This window comes from Halichoeres trimaculatus, unplaced genomic scaffold (assembly GCF_033239565.1).
Source record: "Halichoeres trimaculatus isolate MK-OKI-2021-1 unplaced genomic scaffold, fHalTri1.1 fHalTri1_scaffold_4, whole genome shotgun sequence".
NCBI classification, from domain to species: Eukaryota; Metazoa; Chordata; class Actinopteri; order Labriformes; family Labridae; genus Halichoeres; species Halichoeres trimaculatus.
The window spans coordinates 22,363,546-22,383,899 of record NW_027437182.1 but is presented as its reverse complement, the minus strand read 5'-3'; the positions used below and the strand labels follow the sequence as shown (position 1 = coordinate 22,383,899).

Sequence of the window (20,354 nt, the reverse complement as noted above, 5' to 3'; positions counted from 1 at the left end):
ATTGTTTTAGCAAATGCTCCATAAACAGGCACATGATCATATCTTTTTTTCTTTTTATTGCATTGATAAGTAAGCGGTGACATTAAAGATCTATAACTGAAGGGAACGGTCATATTTTGACGCCTCCTTTCTGGTTGGCCGATTACCTTCTGCGTCATGAAGATAACCCCGCCCTTATCCGGGTCTCTCGCGTGGTCCAGATCAGCTACTAGCAGCGCAGTCTCACCTGGTCCTCCTTCTGTCTTGTGACCGCAAACAGAGCCGACATGCCGGGACTTCTGTTGGGAGACGAGTTTCCAAACTTCGAAGCCGACACCACCATCGGCCGGATCCGCTTCCATGACTTCCTGGGAAACTCGTGAGTGCGCAGACTCAAAGCAAAAAAAAAAAAAATCCTTTCAGACACTGTGCAATATACAAAAAATGTTGATGTTACTACGAAATCTGCATGTTGCACGGTGAGATGCTGTCACACTTGGGGATTGCAGGTTCAGGAATAGATCCTGTCTCTAAGACTCTTTGTTCCACATTTTAAACGGTTTTTAAAGCTGCGACACCAGTTGGGGCTCAGACAGGGTTATACAAGCGTGACTGCGCTGCGTGTGACTGTGTCCGAAACAGAGCAGATGAGGCTCAATGTCCGTTAGATGAATGTGCTTTTATCAGTGATCTTCATCACAATATGTGTGAAAGATTATGTGAACCTGATCTGCCACTTTTATTTAGAGCCTTTTTATGTAACACACACTCACATTAACATACTTTCACACAATGCACTGTTTGTCCCATTCAAACGCTTTCCGGTGTACTTCACATGAACCTGATCAGAATTTTATCTCTATAATCATGTGCAGTCTTTTTTTTCTTCCTCTGCGCTGCACTTATGTGGTACTAAAAAGTTTAAAGCAAAGTTTTCTTCCCTGATTGGACATTCAGATGTGAAGTGTAGTACGACTCTTCACCTTTAAATGATATTTATTTCACCCAACATTGTAAAACTTAGCACATGCTTCATGCACACACTGGACTGGGATTTTCTTCTCTTTCTTCTTCTCTTAAAACCTGGAGGTGTAACAAACAGATGGACTTTCTCCAAGGGCTCAAATATGTGCATACAAACACACTGACCCCTCTTTGGGGAAGTCATTGCATAATGCCTCCGTTGTTTGTGCAAAGGGAGTGGATGTTGGACTGTGAGGGGCTCCATCTCTTGGACTGTGTCCCAGTTTGAGGCCTCACTGAGCACTTAAAAAAACCTAACAAAAGTCTTTACAGCCTCATTTTCCTTTGACTGTGTTATTTTATTTGAGTTCAATCTTCTCACTCCTTGTTAAATTTTGGTTATACCCTAACCTTTGAACACATCCCTCCCAGTTAAAGTCTGAGTTTGTTTTCTGCAGGATCAAACTGATGTGTGTGGTTTAATCTGCCTGCTCTGTGGTCAGGTGATCACAGCACCGTCCTGTTGTTTCTAGAACATGTGATGAGTGGACGTTACAACATGCAGTAAACCAGTGAGAGGGAAAAAAAAAGCTAACGTCCTGTGATTCATGTTTTTTAAAGATCGCAAAGAGAAAACATCCTATGAAGTTTTTGTAAAGCTGGACTGGATTCAGAGTCAGATTCTCAGTCGTCTGTTTTCTCAATCAGACGCTGGAATTTCTTCCTCTGAGACTCAGTGTTCTTTTCTTTATCTCCCTCCTCCTCCTCCTCCTTCTCCTCCTCCTCACGCAGCTGGTTTCGAGGCTCTGGTTAAGAATTCAAACAGGGGTGCTGCAGAGGGGTTGCTAGACAGGACCCCTTAAAAGATATGTCAAAACATTACTGACATCTTCTGCTGCTCTCTTTCCACAGCCTGCTCATTGCTCCCTGCATTTCATCATACATATTTTTATTAGTCGGTACCTTTTATTTTGACTTTAGACATGCATCTTCTTTTTTAGTTAAACTCAGACTTTCTGCTGGAGCATCATGTGTTTTTCTGTAGTATAGTTTGTTAACCGCTCTGTGTGTTATTCATTGTCTTGTTACTAACAGGACAATGAATAACACACAGGATAGTATCCTTTATTGTGGGTCTGTGACCTTAACCTCACCAGCAGTAGTGGTGATAATATGCATCACCTGTGTTTTGACTTTGATGAAGAGGGCAATGATTTTGAGAGTGGAAACTTTCTGATGACCACACCTCACAATAATCTCACAGACACTGGTATTTGGAGCTGGTAGCTGGCGCCTGATGTGAAAAAAAACAAAAACAAAAACAATAAATGGCTGGCGCCCTCATTTAGTTTCCTTTATTACACACAAACACAAAACCTCATACCACCTGCACAATTTCAGGGCTGCGGTAATGAAATGTTCTAGGGCATAATCAAGTAATTAAATAATAAATGTTGCATTTGTTTTCTATTAAATGTATTTTTAGTTTTACATTTACAATCTTCCACATATAGTAGTAATAGAGACCCATTTTATGGGCCCAAAGGGTTTTACTTTAACTTCAGTACTGGAGACTGAGTGAATCACATGTATGCTTAACACATTTTTACATAATCTATTCCTTATTTTTATAACAACAATACAATTAAACATAATTCTTAATTCAGTGAAATATGATATCTGTACAACACTTTGCTGGAAGTTATAGGGCTGCAGTGATTATTAAAAAAGTATTTTGTTGATTGTTCTTGTGTTTTATTGAATAAGCAAATCAACTTTGCAGCTGTTTATATCATAATGTATTTTTGATGCTATTACTGCTTTGACAAAGCATGGTGAGGGTGTATATGTTTTTTGTTTCTTAATTGTAAAGTCTCACTGCATCCTGTGTGTCATCCCTCTGCAGGTGGGGAGTCCTGTTCTCCCACCCGAGGGACTTCACCCCAGTCTGCACCACCGAGCTGGCCTGTGCCTCTCGGGTCAGCGATGAGTTCAAGAAACGAGGCGTGAAGATGATCGCCTTATCCATCGATAGCGTGGAAGACCACCGCAACTGGAGCAAGGTCAGGGCCATGTACACATACTTATCTTCTGTGTTGAGTAAGAGGTGAAGCCAGGTGACTGTGTGTAGAGTTTGCAGGTGCTGCTGCCCAGTCATATAGATTTTTATGTACAGTTACATCAGCAGTCATGCCGTAGGTCACGGCAAGCAATAGTTAATTATTTTTTCATCTTTATTTGTAGTTTTATTTTATAAAGTTTTATTAATGAGATGAAAGATGTAGTTCCCCTATACTAAACCAGGTAGTTGATTGTTCATGTTTCTGTGATTTTATTTTTCCTGCAGATCAGAAGGCATACGAACTACTCGGTGTTTAATGCAGTGTCCTTTATTCAGACCACTTAGCAGAAAACTGTTCACCAGCTGTGAAGGGTGCAGATGTGTTTGCAGATCAACAGAATAATCAGTAAACTCTCTGTAAATGAGAGTCAGGATAATTATTAAACTCTCCTCTAACTGTTTCTGTTGTGTGTTTTTATAAGCTGAGAGGTAAACGATTCACTAGCCTCTCCCTGACTCTCCACAAATCTGTTAGGTCAGTTAGCTGGCTGCAGTGAGACCTCCACACAGGCCTCTGGTTGATCTGAAGGTCACGGTTTAAGAGGAGCTGATTCCAGCAACACATCTTACCTCCTTCTAAAATCAGAAGAAAAGTGATCATTTTTCAGCTCTGTTTTTTTCTTTCATGCTATGAATGCTTAACAAGATATCTGAAATAAACTTTTTTTTTTTTCAGTAACCTTTTTTTTTCACAATGGAATAACAATTAAGGTAGCTTGCAAAAATGACAGAAAATGTTTTCAGTTTCTCTCTCAGAAAAGCTTTATGTTTCTCTCTTTTGTATAATTTTAGTCACAGACCCAAAGAGTCATCAACATTCACCCTTGGACAGAGGTTTTGCTCAATATTCTGACATGTTACAAATATGAAGGCAATAGTGCAGATAAAATAGCTGTTTATCACATTTTTAAATTATAGTTGAATAATTATCATCATATTAGAGTCTCCACTTTGCTGATCTGTTAGGTCCGTGATGCTGTTTGTTGGTTTTAGATATGAGGTCGCTCGCAGCAGGCAATGAGTCAGAGTTCAGTGACTCAGTCTGGCCCTGGATCTGATACAAAAGCAAAGTCAGTGTTATGTGAAGGTTCACAGATTACTTCATCAGATTCCCCCTGTGGTGTGAGATTTGCTCACACACCCTGATTCAGGAGAACATTATGGGTGCACTGATTCCAAACCCTAAATATTAAATATGTTTGCTTTTTATAGTTGTGAAAAAGAAAAGCAGATTAAAAATTCAGATTTAACACTTTTGGACCAAAAAAACGAAAATCCGCACTCATTACAGAGCACTCACTCATGCACAGGCACTGACAAGGAAACCTCACAGGAAGACATCTGCTGTGTGGGATCTTAGCATCTGCTCTTCTGTTCAACTCCTGTTAATGTGGACCAACTGTAACTGTCTGAGTGTGTGTGTATCTCCAGGATGTGATGGCGTTCAACAGTGAAGCTGACAAGGCCCTGCCCTTTCCCATCATCGCTGACGACAAAAGAGAGCTGTCTGTGCAGCTCGGCATGCTCGACCCCGACGAGAGGGACAAGGATGGACTGCCTCTGACTGCGCGCTGTGTGAGGATTATACCTTTTCTCCCTGTCTGACACACACACACACACACACACACACACACACACACACACACACACACACACACAGACACACACACACACACACACACACACACACACACACACACACACACACACACACAAACACACAAGGCTGAGCAGTCAGGAGCAAAGTTCTGTGATTACAACCCCAGCACATCATCTAACTCATCATCTAACTCTAAATGTAACTTTCACAGAAGACCACTTGGGTTTTATTTGTTGAATAAACATATCTTCTGACCCATATTTTCTTTTTTATGTTGACCTGCTGCAGGTGTTTGTGATTGGTCCTGACAAGAAGCTGAAGCTGTCCATCCTCTACCCGGCCACCACAGGGAGGAACTTTGACGAGTTGCTCAGAGTCATCGACTCTCTGCAGCTCACCGCCCAGAAGAAGGTCGCCACACCTGTCGACTGGAAGGTAAACTGTTACACCTGCATGCTTTTAGTTTTCATTTTATCATTCTGGTTTGTAAAACATTGATCTCTCTCATCTTGAGCATCATGAAACGAATAATACCACAGAGTAGACCCTGAAAAACTGTTGAGCAGCTGAAATCTGGTATTGTGCACATGAAGAGAAAAGGTGTTCAACTTTTTAGACACAGGAAGTCTGGGCTTATTCATCCATGCAGTTAACACATCACAGTGTATGTAAAACTGACAGCCTCCACTACTCAGCAGAAGGTCGAAAGAGGGGCAACTTTGATTCAAAACACTTTGTATTTATGTCAGACAAGAAGTAAAAAAAAAAAAAAAAAGTCCAATTTTTTTTGTTGTACAGTGCAAAAAAAAAACAGAAATCTAAACAAATGTTTTTGTCTAATTTTAAGTAACAATTGCCACTTTTAATGGACCAGTTGAGACAAATGTCTCGGTTCAGGTTATTTAAAGTGAAAATGAGGTCTAAATTGTTTGTAACAAGGGAAAAAAAATCAGCCAATGAAACAAGAAAAATGTGCTTTAAGGTTGGCCTGAAATTGAATTAATGTCTTAATACAAGAAAATTTTCTCTTGCTCCATTGGAAATTTTTTTAACTTGTTCTAAGCAATTCAGACCTCATTTTTGTCTTCAATAACTGGAAATAAGACATTTTTTCTGGACTGGTCCAGTCAATGTGGCTCATATTAAGTAGAAAAATACATTTTCTACTGAAAATAAGACAAAAATACTTGATAATATTTCAGGTATTTTTTGTAGTGTAAAAATGCACGCATTTAGCAGTAACTCAGTGTTTTGGCAAAGTTATTTATAGTGTATACAAAGACCCCCCACAACTGCAGCCGTAGTTGTATCTCTCCTAGATGAGGAACTGAAGAGTCTCTGTAGCCACTGAGTGAAACTCACCTTCAGTTTGTGGTGTGTGTGTGTGTGTGTGTGTGTGTGTGTGTGTGTGTGTGTGTGTGTGTGTGTGTGTGTGTGTGTGTGTGTGTGTGTGTGTGTGTGTGTGTGTGTGTGTGTGTGTGTGTGTGTGTCTGTGTGTGTCTGTGTGTCTGTGTGTGTGTGTTTTTCAGCCTGGTGACAAAGTGATGGTCATTCCCTCTCTGTCTGACACCGAAGCTGCTGCTCTCTTCCCTAACGGAGTGACCACCAAAGAGCTGCCGTCTGGGAAGAAATATCTGCGCTACACCCAGCCCTGAACCAGGAAGTAGACCCTGACCACGTCACCCAGAGACAGACTATGTTGAGACTAGATCCTGGTGTAGTACTTTGATTTTGACATAAAGCTAACACAGAGCTAACCAAAAGGATTGAAGCACTTCAGTTGTCACGTTCAGTGCCTTCTTTAAAATAAACTCCCTTTTCACAAACTGGACTCCTCAATCTGTTTGACTATGGTTAGGGCTGATTCTTGAGTCCCTTGGGGCCCTAGGCAAAGATTCACAGGGGCCTCTCCAACTAATGTATCAGCCTTATATAATAAATCATCTGACAGAAAGAAAAAATGTGAAAGGAAAACATTTTTCAACCATTTGTATCATTCCAAAAAGAAAATATAAACATTTAACATGTAAAAAAAAATACAACTCTTAAAAGCTTTGTCTTTATAGCATCAAATTCCTCCAAGGCAACTTAAAATGTTCTTGATACTGTTCTTCTACTTACTTATACTTTATTTTTAGCTTTTTAAATCAGAGGCAAACTTATTTAAAAAGGTTCCAACCCAGAGATTAAACTGTGTGCTGAGGCCTGCACCATGACAGAGGTTTACATTTACAGCATAATACAGGCTGAATAAAAACAGTTTGAAGAAGCATCAAGCCCACTTAACGCACATGGAGAATAAAATATAACAAAAATACTACTGGCAATCATCTTTTCAGCTTACCACTTTCTTGAAGTCTTTTTTGCGCCTCCTTTCTTTTGTTTCTCACTGTCAGATGGATAAATTCTCCATATTTTGAAAGACTCCGTTACTTGTTGTAGTAAGATGCGCTGCTTCTTGCAGCCAACAGGTGAGGGTGAGGCCTCTGTAGGTAGTACTGCATAGAGCCCATGTGTTCATTAATAACTCTCCTCAGTGTCAGTGTGGGGATTCAAAGTTGGTCAGTTCTCTAGTGCCCCCTTCTGGCTTGAGGTGAAGCACTTGCCCTGCCTGTTAGCATTGCCGCCTCTCGCTGTCATTTTGATCGTGTCAGCAGGGGCGAAAATCACTTTTCATTGTTGGGGGGGACAATAAACAGTAAAATTATTACTTTCCCTACAGCTAAAAGGAGGAGGGGGGACGGAGCGCACTAGCGCTGCGCGGAAGGATACATGACCAGTTAGTTAGGTCCAGATAAATGTTTATATTTCCGGAGACTTAATGCACTTAAAAAAAAATCTATGTAGCGTACTCTTTAACTGTGGTATTACTTTTTGATTTTAGTTCTTGTAGGCAGAGAAAATAGCCTTTGAATTTGGTACGGTCTCTCCCTGTTAGCGCCTATTTCCTCGTCACCATCGATTACAGTTTGTGTCTTACTGAGGGAGAGGAGACAACTTTCTACTGTATCTAATGTCCTTAGTGGTCACATAGAGCTCATACAACCCCACTTCAAAAAAACTGAACTATCCCTTTAATCAGCATCTTGTGTTTATCTAAAGCGTACTGTCAGACTTCGGACAAAGGAGTTGACATTTGCTTTTCATTTTCTCTGTGTGTCTGTTGAACAAGTGAAGTTATAACTGTTCAGTCTTTCAATGACAGCTACTTACTTAACCTCGATCTTCCGCTCTGCTTGTGCGTCTGTATTTGTGTGCATGTGTGTGTGTGCAGCATCCCTGCCAGGAGAAAGCGATTGGATCAAACCACTGCGAGGATCGCGGGGTGTGTGTGTGTGTGTGTGTGTGTGTGTGTGTGTGTGTGTGTGTGTGTGTGTGTGTGTTATCTTTCAGTATTTAAAATCGTCAAACAGTGTGTTTTAAGTAGCATGACTTGTATTAAACCATTAGAAAAACATTACTATACTATTAGAAAATTAATTACAACTGATTTTTTAGGGGGGGACAACTTTATGGAGAGGGGGGCATGACCCCTGCGCGTAGGTAGAAGCGGGCGTTGATGGCAAAGATGATGCACACCACCACGAGCAGAGAGGCGAAGAGGATGTACTCGGCCCACTGGGGAGAAAAGACAGGAACAAAAACGAAACCCGATAATGACATAGTGATGGCTCGAAAGGAGATAGAGAAGATGATCATCCGACCTACCTACCTGCCGACTGATTGACATACCTGTCTATAAGTTTGCCTACCTGCTTGTCTTCCTAATGAAAAATGAAGTTTAAACTTCCTCTCACCTTTTTGCTCTTTCTCCCTAACTGCATCTTCTCTTCAACTCATGGGGTAAAAACAGATGCTTTGATCACTAAATGTTGCACCTTTACCTCACTTTTGAATCAGTTCACTTTTGAATCAGTTCTTGTTAGTATTTTCTATTTCCTTTCATAATGACATGCTCATATTTTCTCAAACAACGTTTCAGTACGATGTGTGGGGTTATCATTGTTGGCAAATTGTTTTTTTTTCTTTCCTTTCTTTGTTTACACTAAATAATACGCTTGGTTTCACTCAAAGGAGAACTTTCGGAGGAATACATTTTGAGGATAGTTCAGAGATTTTCACTTCCTGGTAGGACCCTCGCCAAGAAGCACGAGTGCAAACTGAATTCTGCCTACCCTGTTTGATTTTGACCTTTGACTTCTTCTTTGATCTATAAATGCAAGCTCCATGTATTGTGTTAATTATCTCGTCAGGGCCACGGTGGCACAACGTATCTGCAAATGGTCAAATAAAATTCACCCACTTGAACTTGGAGCCTCCATGCATCAGGAAAAATGGCCGCAAAAATGACGGCTACAGCGTAAGTGAAAAGCCAACCGGCCTGCAGCATAGACTTCATGTTGCTGGGCGTCTGCAGAGCAAGAAGATGTACATTAAGACACTATCACCTTGTTTAGTCTATTTTCTGCTCTGTGTTTACTTAAGATAGCACCCTCTACCTGTGTGTAGGTAAACTCGAGGCCAGTTACGGAGAACATCACCTCTCCTGCAGCTATGAGGAAATACTGAGGAATCTGCCAGGCAATGTGGACGGAGTTAGGGCTGATGTCCATCTCTGCTATGATGCTTTCTTTGCACTGCAGAAAACAGACCAATGTCTCAGTCAAATGAAAAATGGAGCCAAACAGTGCCTAAAAGACGTCTGTGACTTACACGTTCGAATGTGAAAGTAGACGGGATGATCAACGTGTAAGCGCTGCTGAAGCCCAGCGACAGGTTGTACTGACACACTTCCCCCCTGTCATCTCTGATTAGGAACTTTGCTCTGCACAACAAGCCACCAGTTAGATGAGGAAAATGTCTGTAATATTTTTAGTATGTTCATAGAATATGTAAGAAAACAGTCTTACTCTCCCTGTGGTATGTAAATGTAATGCGACATGTCATTGGAGGAAACGTTTCCAAATGATTGAACCCCACCAGATATGTCCAAACTCAAGCCATAACCGTTCAAAAACCTGAAGAAGGAGCACAAAATGAGTATCAATCTGAAGCACCCAGGAGCTTCAAATCAAAGTGATGATGAACAATAGCTAGAGTTAAAGCTGCAGAGTTAATACCAGGTTCCTGTTTAGCACATGTTGGTTATGGTGCTGTTTTTCAACCTTTAAGGTATATAATAATTTGAAACTTGCCTGATCTTATTTTCACCATTCCACGGCTTGGCACTAGCATCAGAGAACTGGCGAAAGGAAGTTGAGTACAATTTGACACACTTAAAGGGTAAAGATTGCTATAGCTGTAACACAATAAAAATCTGACAGAATTAGGTTTTAACTTCAGCCCTTTTCACCACACTTACCATGACAGCCTTTACTATTTCCTCATCCTGAAAGATGACGATGGAGCTCCGAGATTTTTTCATCACATTAACTAAGTATTCTGATCCAGACCCCAGATTCAGATGGAATGGTTTATCAAAATTCATGTAACCTTTTGCCTGTAAAGAAAAACAACTCAACCATAAATACGTCTTCTTTTTGCTCATCCTTTTTACTTTTTTTTGTCACTTGGATAGTTGATGTTTGTGTCTGTACCTCAAAAGGAGCCAAAGGAAAGTTGTATTCTCCAGCTCCTACAAACATGGGTTTGTTCTGCAAGTTGATGAACTTTGCCTGGCCGTTATTGGCTGATGGGAAATCTGTCAGCGTTCGCTGGAGGAGACATGAAGATGTGAATGTGTAGAATGGGATTTGCAGGCTGTACCAAAGTATGTTTGTTACACTCACGTCGATCTGTAACTGGACCACAGCAGCAGAGATGAATGCGAGAGCGGTGAGGAACATCCCAACAGTCATTCTCTTTAAGGGACTGCAGAGGAAACACATTTATACATCTAAGGGCCAACTGAAGACATTGCAAACTGCCCAGGACAGAGCTGCCAGGTTGGTCTTATGTTGTCCGATAAGAACAAACACTGTCAGTATGCATCACCAGTAATGCTGTCTTTTCTACTCAACCTGTTTTTCTAAACAAACAAGTTGTCAGATGCAGTCAGCTTCATTCATATTTTACCAGGTCAGCTGATGATGGCCAGGTCTTGTTGCCACATCCAAAGTCAAATTCCTTAAAAAGGACAGTTTTTTTTTTCATGCCATCAATCATTGGAATAATTGTCCCTTCAGTATACGTAAATTGAAGAGCAAGTCATCTATTAAGCACCACCTGAGAAGGCACTACCTGAATACCTAAGCATGTACTGTAGGTAGAGGAGTGGATGTGATTTTATGTGATGGATACAACTTGTTAAAATAACAACCATTCTCACAATTTTCTGATGATGCTTGTTGTAATGATGTCTACAATGTTTTAAGACTTAAGATCTGCATTGTGAGTTATGTTAGTTGTAACTATCTTGTGCATTGTGTAATAGGTTTTATGTTGTCTTCCTGTGTGGACCCCAGAAAGATTAGCTTGTCACCTTGGTGGCAGCTAATGGGGATTCTTTTAAACAATAAACAACAATGAACGATACAAACTTTATGCTAATTTGAAATCAAACCTGTGAGTTCTCCTCTACAGTGGGGAAAATAATTATTGAACGCGTCAACTTTTTTCTCATTACATTTATTTTCAAAGCTGCAATTCAAATGAAATTTCTACCAGACATTGGTATTAACTGAAATAATTCACACATGAAAAGAAATCACAACATTCAAGTCCATAAATAATGATTATGTGGAATTAAGTACGATAACACAGGAAAAAAAGTATTGAACAAACCATGGAAAGGCTGTATACTTTGGCAAGGAAATGCACCATACCACCTGAAATCTGTCAGTAATTATTACTTGAACTTCCAATTAGTGCAAACCAACATTAGCTGGGCTGGAGCAAATTGATGGTCCTATAAAAAGTGTCGATTTTTTTTACCAAGCAGTTAAATACGACACACCTCATGATGGGTAAAGGCAAAGAGCTCTCTGAAGACATTTACAACCTGATTGTTGCTCAGCATCAGAATGGAACTGGTTACAGACTTGTATCAAAGCACCTGAATATTCCAGTCAGCACCATTGGGGCCATTATGCACAAGTGGAAGAAGCACCACCTTACCATCAACAGGTCACGCACAAGAGCTCCTTGCAAGATTTCTGACCAGGGAGTCCGAAAGATAGTCAAGGACCACCCTGAAAGTGCTCCAGAAAGACTTGGAGGCAGCAGGTACAATTGTTACAGAGAAAACAATAGGCAATGCACTCCACCACCATGGCCTCTATGGACGCTCAGCCCACAAGACTCCATTCCTCAAGAAAAGGCATGTTGAAGCTCATTTAAAGTTTGCTAAACAGCATCTTGACAAGCCTGTAGAATACTGGGAGAATGTTGTCTGGTCAGATGAGACCAAAACTGAACTTTTCGGCTGTCATACTACATACCATGTTTGGAAGAAAAATGGCACTGCACATCACCCAAAAAACACTACACCAACAGTGAAGTTTGGAGGTGGAAGCATCATGGCATGGGGTTGTTTCTCATCTCATGGTATTGGCAAACTTCATATAATTGAAGGAGCAATGAATGGAGCCATGTATCGGGAAGTTCTTTATATTAATCTGCTGCCATCCACCAGGATGATGAAGATGAGACGTGGCTGGACCTTCCAGCAGGACAATGATTCAAAGCACACGGCAAAGTTTACTCTCAAATGGTTTCAAAAAAAGAAAATCAATCTGTTAGAATGGCCTAGTCAATCACCTGACTTAAATCCAATTGAACATTTGTGGAAGGAACTAAAGAAAAGGGTTCACCAGAGGGCACCACAGAATATTCAAGATTTAAAGACTAACTGTGCAGAGGAATGGGCCAAAATCACACCTGAGCAGTGTGGGCGATTAGTTAAAACATACAAGAAGCGCCTGGAAGCTTTCATTGTAAACAAAGGCTTCTCCAGTTAGCGTGTCCAATACTTTTTTCCTGTGTTATCTCACTTAATTCTACATAATCATTATTTATGGACCTGAACATTTAGATTTCTTTTCATGTGTGGATTATTTGAGTTAATACCAATGTCTAGTAGAACTTTTGTTTGAATTGCATCTTTGGAAATAAAAGTGATGAGAAAAAGTTGATGTGTTCAATACTTATTTTCCCTACTGTATTCATCTATTTAATGCATTTCTGCTCTTGAACAACATGAATGATAAACTCACGTGAAGTTTAGGTTGCACTTGGCGACCAGCGGGTAGATGATACTTTCCATGATCACCACCAAAACCAGGATCATGATCGGGCCCAAAGTCTGGAGGTGAAGGAGGACAGGCAGACTTTAAAAATCTTTTGCTTTGCTTTTACATCAAGGAGGTCCAGAAACGACACAACAAAGAAAAGCCTCTTACCTGCATCTGACCAGGCTGGATGACGAAGAGTCCCTGTGAGAAGAAGAAGAAGAAGAAGAGAGACAAAGAGAATCCCATTTAATAAACCGTCATATTCGCTGTTTGTGCTCATAAGGAAACAAACAAAACACTTACAAAGTCTCCGTTCATATGTTCCGCCTGGAAAATCCATCTGCTCTGTGAGGGACACACAGCTTGTCACGTGGATTCTTTATGTCTATATAATTTTTAAATATTTCTCTTATTGATCACAGGAGATCTACCTGCTCACGAATGAGAGCCCAGAACAAGGGCAGAGGAATGAAGAGGAACAGCACCTTCAGCACCATCTTCACCTGAGCAATCAAGAGTTTCTGGAGCCAGAAATAGAAACAGTTTATAGCTTTCACACATAACAATGATTGTTTGACCATCTGTTTGCATCATTTTAATACGCTAACATCATGTTTTTCCTCTGCCCAGTCCATCCAGTGCTTTCTCCTTGGGTACACAGGATCTCTGTGCAGGAAGCGGTTCTTGATTGCAAACTATGGGCAGCAAAAAAAAAAATAATAATAATAATAAAAAAGGAAAAGAACACTTGGAATCAAGTTTCAGGATGAAATAACTTGTTTTTAAAGGTTTCTGTTGAGATGGAATCATATTAACTCACCCCAATACAACAGCAGACCTTCACCAGGATGTTACGCTGAGGTGGGACTTTAATACACAGTCTGCTTCCAACAATGAAGACGACTGCAGACACACAAAAAAAAGTATGGGTCTCATTCACTTGATTCGAAACACAAAGAATATGTATTTTTAATGAGGGGAGATCTGTGTTTTAAATAAGAAAGATGAACTCATCCTTACCCAAACCAACTGCCATCACAGCAGCAGGCACCCCAAAAGTCAGTGGGAAGCATAACTGCTTGGTGTGAATGCCACAATGATGAGCTGCAAATCAAACACACACACACACACACACACACACACACACACACACACACACACACACACACACACACACACACACACACACACACACACACACACACACACACACACACACACACATTTATATTTAAAAATGTGACCAGCTGTCCTCCTGGATTTGACTCTATGGTGAACTTCAGTGAAGTGAACCTGAGAGTTTGGGTCTGATGAAGATGGACAGCAGCATGCCGGCGTTCATAGAAAAGTAGAAGACGGAGAAGAAGATGCTTCTCTTCTTCTTCTGTTGGAAACAAAAATTAAACTCTTTGATTAATTATTCCTTTGGATACAACTGTTATGAGCACCCCTTGTTGACACTGATCGACCTTTGCTTACCTTTGCATGGCACCATAAAGTGATAAAGATGGGTTTGTTATTAAGTAAATAAAACAGCTAGTGGCAATGGAAAAGGACAGAGAAAATGCTGATAAGAATCTGATACTTCTAACTAATCTGAGAATGTGTGTGTGTGAGTGTGTGTGTGTGGTTAGGCGTGTGCGACATAGAGGCAGCTCAACTTACGTTCTACACATGTGCAGTGTGAACATGAATGTTTACATCAAGCTGAATTATGTATGCATTGTTGCAATTGGGCAGTATTGAAATACTGCAGTCACACAACTCATGTTTGGTTTGTTTATTTAGCAGTAATTTCATTTGTGTTTGGCCACAGCCTCTGGCCTTATCACTCCTGATACCAGATAAGTCTACACAGCAAAATTGAGGAGTGATGAGCAAAACATACTGAACACAATCCTCCTGGAGCCTGCAGGTGGTTGCTGTGGTGGCGGTGGGGCCAAAAGAACAAGCAGCAGAGGCATTGACAGGCAGAGGAGGAGAGATGGGGAATTCCCAGTTTAAATAGACCACCAAATTGAGAGGTAGAGGATGTGTTTGGAAGATGGTTATGATGACTGGGACATGTGATATGTGCATAGCAGCAGTTTGAGTTATCTGCTTGAACTAGCTCGCAGGCTCGCCCTATTATATCTAAATGTCATTATTATAGATAAGCATTTATTGGTTCCGATACTGTTATTGGAAAACTGCATCACATCATGAATTATCTCTGTAGCAGCTCTCTAATACTCATGACTCATTTTGTTGGGCTAAAGCTGACAGTAGATCATCACCATGAGACTTACAAATCAGTGCACAAAATTTTATCCTTGGTGCGTGTACACGTGTGTGTTTGAGTATCTTCTAACCTCATGTTCCAGAAACTGGTCTCCACCAAAAGCAGCCACACAGGGTTTGATGCCCCCTGTCCCCAGAGTGAAGAGGCTCAAACCTATCATGGATAGAGCCCTGAGGTTTACAGAAAAAACATAAACACTGTTAAAACATTTGCTCCAGTCATTCTGCTGTGATGTGTCTCACCCTAATTAAAGTGGTTAACTTACATATGGATGGGGATGTTGTCAGGGATGCCATCTTGGTTTGAATCTGTGATATCATGGATGGAACTTATGGTCAGGACAATCTGTCCCAGCACGTAAACGATAGAGAGGTAAACAATTGTCCTGTGCAGAGGGAGGAAAATCCAAGGAGGACGTTTATAGAGATATTCTTCAACCCTTTCATGAATTCACTGTATCTAATGTATCTAATGTATCTAAGGGATTGATACTTACTTGAACTTGCCGAGCCACAAGTCAGCAATTAACGCCCCAAAGATGGGCGTCAGGTAACTGAGAGCCACAAAAATCTGGTGGACAGTAGTGGTCAAATCGTACCAGTTGAAGAAGATCCTCAAGAACAGCGGGATCATACCTGATGATGGGAGAGGGGGAATATGGGAGGAATTGATTGTTTCTGTCACTTCTATGCATAGTACTAAAAGAAGAGATGAAACCAAAAAGCAACTGATTTTTTTGTTTTGTTTTTTTGTTTTAAAAAAAAAAAGCACCTCACTTCTTATGCAATGCTCACAGAACTCATCGATCCCGATGAAGAAGATGCTGATTGTGCTGCCTAAGACAGTCTGTAAGGAGGATGAGAAAAGTTGGCTGCAGAGTCTCACTAGATACAATTCAGACAGCGTAACAAGATTCAGACTTACACTTTTTGGCTTCTGAGATTTCTTGTTCTCTACGTCTGAAAAAAATAAAATAAATAAAGAACGGATAAAGGTCATACGAGACTAGAACATACATATGTCAAAAGCAACCAACAGAACAATAAACAGTTGTGATGAGATAAAATGCTCATGTGAGAGAAAAAGGATCATTTAAAAAATAAAGTGAATGATATCCTCTTAAGTTTGCCAGAAACAGATAATTTTCACATTTCACATTGGTTTCAGCCACTTTGTCCCAGGACTCACCTGCCATGGCTGCTCTCAACTCCTCGTCCCTTCTCCAACTGAAGCATTCAACAAACAGCAGCTCATCTGAGCCCTGTCCAAGTCCAACACACTAACACTGAGTCAAAGTCTCAGATTCCTCTTGTGTAATCTGTCATAAACCCCCCTGTAATGCCCACTGATGCTGGACTCTGGATCTCATATGTTAACATCTTAAGCGACACCAACTCTGGTCACACGCTGACAGAAGAAATGCAGTGAACGGTTCTTCCACAAGGTGTCATCCCACAACCTAAAATAAAAATGTCATGCTACCCTTTTAACTGCAGGACAGTTTTACTCCAGTAGGGGGCAGTATAAGCTCACAGTCTGACCCGCAGTGTGTTCAGGGAGGGAGGGGTTCCACTTTACACATACAAGTTTATCTACCGTTCGTTTATAGCTCCACCACTGAGATGATTCACATTAGTTTTTGTGGATTTCACAGCTAGACTCTGATACTGTCAGCCCTTCATCTTAAAATTTTAACCCTGTCATGTCTCTTAACTTGACTCCTTGTTTGATCTGGTCTTCAAATCCTGAATGTGTCACTCAGGCACTGAGAACTTAAGTTGAACTTAAGACGGCCCCAACCCAGAAAGATTGGTTTACATACAAAAGTTAAAGGCTCATTTCTACTAACAAAAAGATAATATACACCAAATAATACAGATGGCCGTGTGGACTATGTTAGGTTTAAACAAAAGAAGAGAAACAGCTGGACACTTTGTGCAGAACAGGTCAGGTCTCACTCAACTTATGTGCAAAAGTTTACTGTTTCAAGTTTTCAGATTTCAGGAGAATCATATCTGAATTTGATGAGTAGAGCTCTCAGTGCACGCCCAGATGTGTGCAGAGCCGCTCAGAAACACATCTCATTAATAAGAACCATTTACGGTTTCATTACTAAGGGACAGTGCATAGAAAAGGAAACTGAAGGGACCAGTGGGAAGAGATGACGTTCTTCAAAAGCCACAGGTAAGAATGAAACCCAGCCTCTTGCTATAGGGACTATGACCTTCAAATCTAGGGTAATGCATTTTAACCCCCAAGTCAAAGCAGTGCTCTGATTGGGAGCCCAACTTATCAGAACACCATGTTCCCGCTAAACCAACTACCACAACAAGATCTGACCACATCCTCTGCTATTTCTGAGACATTATACTTCCACTGAACTCTGAGGCCCCATTTGCTCAACAACGTTACATCGAGACGCAGAGGGGCTGAAAAGCCTGTAGTAAGCATGCCAGACCTGTAGGTGGTGCTATAACTGTCTTGTCCAGATGCTGCTGTGGGGAGATCTTCACCCAAGTAGAGTTGAACCGGTCATCTGGTGTCTGTCTGGGCTCTTAGGTAGGCTAAAACTCTTTTTCTGTCTTAACGCGAGGCTGAAACCCAACAAAACTTTTGCGTTGCACCTTAAAACCGTTGTCGTGTAAACAGCCCCTTAATTTACATGATATCTCACCTTGTTAGTGTTACTGTCAGTTCTTTAGGTTATTATTATTTTTTCAGTTTTAGTTAGCTTAGTTACTTTTGGTTTGAGTAGGTTAAGTAAAGAAAGGTTGGTTTAAGCTCTAAGTGTTTTTCTGTTGGTTAAACTGAGTTTGGTTTGGTTTAATTGAAATTCATCACGTTGGGTACCTTTGGTTCTTAAGGCTTTTAAGTTTCTTAAGGTTCTTAAGTTTAGATTGCCAGGGTTTATTTTATCTAAGTTACTCTGTTTTTTTTCAAAGTTTATTTTCAGTTTAGCTTGGGTGAAGTTTGATTGTTTGTATGTTTTTTAGTGCTTAACATGCTGCTGATGTTTGATGTTGTTTATTAATTTGAGCCGTCCGAATTCTGATCTCATATTCATTCTGAGTCTTTGGACCCCAGGAGACAGGATTCTCTCATAGTGAGGAGTAGTGACCTCCTCCTCCTCCTCAGTCTATCACTTTGGTAAACCAGAGAGCATTAGTAAAACATTTCTTCTCCTCACTTTACAAAATCCCTGGGTACAGAAACAGATCATCTGTGCTTGTTGTGTTATTTCTTCTTCTGCTGAATCTCCTCACTAAACCCTCACAGACTCTCTGTCCCATCAGAAGCATTTCTCAGATTCCAGACTCCATCAGTCTGTGCCAGAGCACGAGGGGAGCTTTGGGTGTCAGACACTGGCTTAATTACCCCCTCTAACCCTCACCCTCACCCTCACCCCCTCCTGTCCCTCTGTTATCCTCTCCTCTTGTCCATCGAGCGGACTCACCCCTCCCTCCTCTCTCAGGAACACCACAACATGAAACACAACACCAATAGGGACATGCTTCTGGGACAAAACACACAGACACACACACACACAGACACACACACACAGACACACACACACACACACACACACACACACACACACACACACACACACACACACACACACACACACACACACACACACACACTGGCCTGAATTCTGATATCTCTGCACAAGAGCGCTCACTACAACACTCGTTCTTGTTAGCATGCCTTAGCACTAAGTGTATTCTGACGTCACGTCTGAAGGATGATTTCAGATTTTGTCTGGTCACTCTGATTCTTATCTTGGCTTTACACAAAGCTAGAGTAAATCAGAGAGAAATGCAACACAGATGGTGTTGTTGTTTTTTTCCTGTCACTCCTTGGTCACTATTTTTTATATGAGCATCTCTCAGCAGAGAATTGATTAATTTTATTAGCGCTCTGAAGTAAAAAAAAAACTTCAAAGATGCCTGATGGAAATGTTGTCAAGAGCTCCCCATTTAGTCAGATTCATCCTGGAGGGACCCTGATCTGCAACTGTGTTTATTAGCAAATTAGCTTCAGTTTGTGTAATCAAATTACACTAATAGTAAAGTATACCAGCTCTTTATGAGAACTCACTGTGGTGCCTGCTCTAGGCTGTGTGTTAAAATAACCTGGTTCTAGCTAACAGAGCTAACAGAGCTAACAGAGCTAACAGAACTAACAGAACTAACAGAACTAACAGAACTAACAGAACTGGAGCAAACAGCTCAATAACTTTCTGCCTTTGTTTTAAACTCATGACTGAAATGTGAAAAACTCAGATGTGATGCCATTTCCAGCTCTGTTATCCATTTTAAACAGAAAGTACAGATAGTTAAAGTGTATGTCATCAGTTGTCTAGATGTTGCTCCCCTAATCAAGACATTAGTAGGTAGGTTGGAGATCTAAAGGTTTGTTATTTCTGTGAAGGATCTTTCCACTGTTGTCCGGTTCCTCCCTCACATGCTGGACGTTCTGAATAGTAACAGTTTCTCTCGGCGCCCTGAGGTGTGAGAGGTGTTGCCTGTGTGTCGGCTTCCTCTTGTTCCTGAGCAGAATTTAAAACTGATCCACAAACACAAAACCACCCCCCTCCTCTCCTCGGCTCTGTGAAGGTCATATTTCAGCATGTGTGGGTCTCACTCCATCAGCCCTGAGCAGCTGACACAGGCTGACTCCAGTGGTATGGTCCACACACAAACACACATATACACACAGCTCCTGCAAAAGGTCCTTAACTCAGTGTGTGAGCTTGACGCTGCTTCTTGGGGATGGAAACAAATTTGTTGGCAGAGGCCACGTGATAAAAACTCAGAAACATCAGCTGTTGGTTCCCCATGTTCAAACACAACCTGTGTATCCCCAGCTGAGGAAATATCTGGAATAAACAGGTATAAACCATAGACTGTAAAAAAAATGGACGTCATTTTGCTCAGCTTGAAGTGAGGTCTCCACAAAACCTGCTCCCCCTGGTGGCTGGCTGCAGTATAGGCCAAAAAATCCATCTCCCCAGTCATTCCAGATAAGCTGTGGTCAAACTTTAAAAAATTAATACAACTTGTATGTTTCTCACATCTGATTGTTGTGATGATACTGTTAGGCTGATACTATTTGGCTGACTTGTATTTAGGTCCTCTTTTTCTGAAAGGTTTTATTATAATTAGTTATAAGAGG

At 40.9% G+C, this 20,354-nt stretch overlaps 2 protein-coding genes across 2 annotated transcripts; one reads left to right on the top strand and one right to left on the bottom strand.

The window, feature by feature from the left end:
* Positions 1-172: 172 nt before the first annotated feature.
* Positions 173-6,495, top strand: prdx6 (peroxiredoxin 6). Its single transcript, XM_074667980.1, has 5 exons — positions 173-358; positions 2,849-3,005; positions 4,496-4,639; positions 4,953-5,099; positions 6,194-6,495. Exons 1-5 carry the CDS (start codon positions 267-269, stop codon positions 6,317-6,319), a joined length of 666 nt encoding a protein of 221 aa, XP_074524081.1. The 5' UTR covers positions 173-266; the 3' UTR covers positions 6,320-6,495.
* Positions 6,496-8,174: 1,679 nt separating this feature from the next.
* Positions 8,175-16,497, bottom strand: LOC141788825 (solute carrier family 15 member 1-like). Its single transcript, XM_074667912.1, has 23 exons — positions 16,365-16,497; positions 16,101-16,135; positions 15,953-16,022; positions 15,673-15,811; positions 15,442-15,561; positions 15,247-15,346; positions 14,189-14,279; positions 13,916-13,999; positions 13,716-13,798; positions 13,504-13,590; positions 13,327-13,416; positions 13,199-13,240; positions 13,064-13,096; positions 12,878-12,966; positions 10,454-10,535; positions 10,262-10,378; positions 10,027-10,164; positions 9,860-9,906; positions 9,575-9,682; positions 9,378-9,489; positions 9,164-9,301; positions 8,968-9,075; positions 8,175-8,282 (listed from the first exon to the last, which is right to left on the bottom strand). The coding sequence occupies exons 1-23, from the start codon at positions 16,369-16,371 to the stop codon at positions 8,175-8,177; spliced, it is 2,028 nt and encodes a 675-aa protein (XP_074524013.1). The 5' UTR covers positions 16,372-16,497.
* Positions 16,498-20,354: the final 3,857 nt, after the last annotated feature.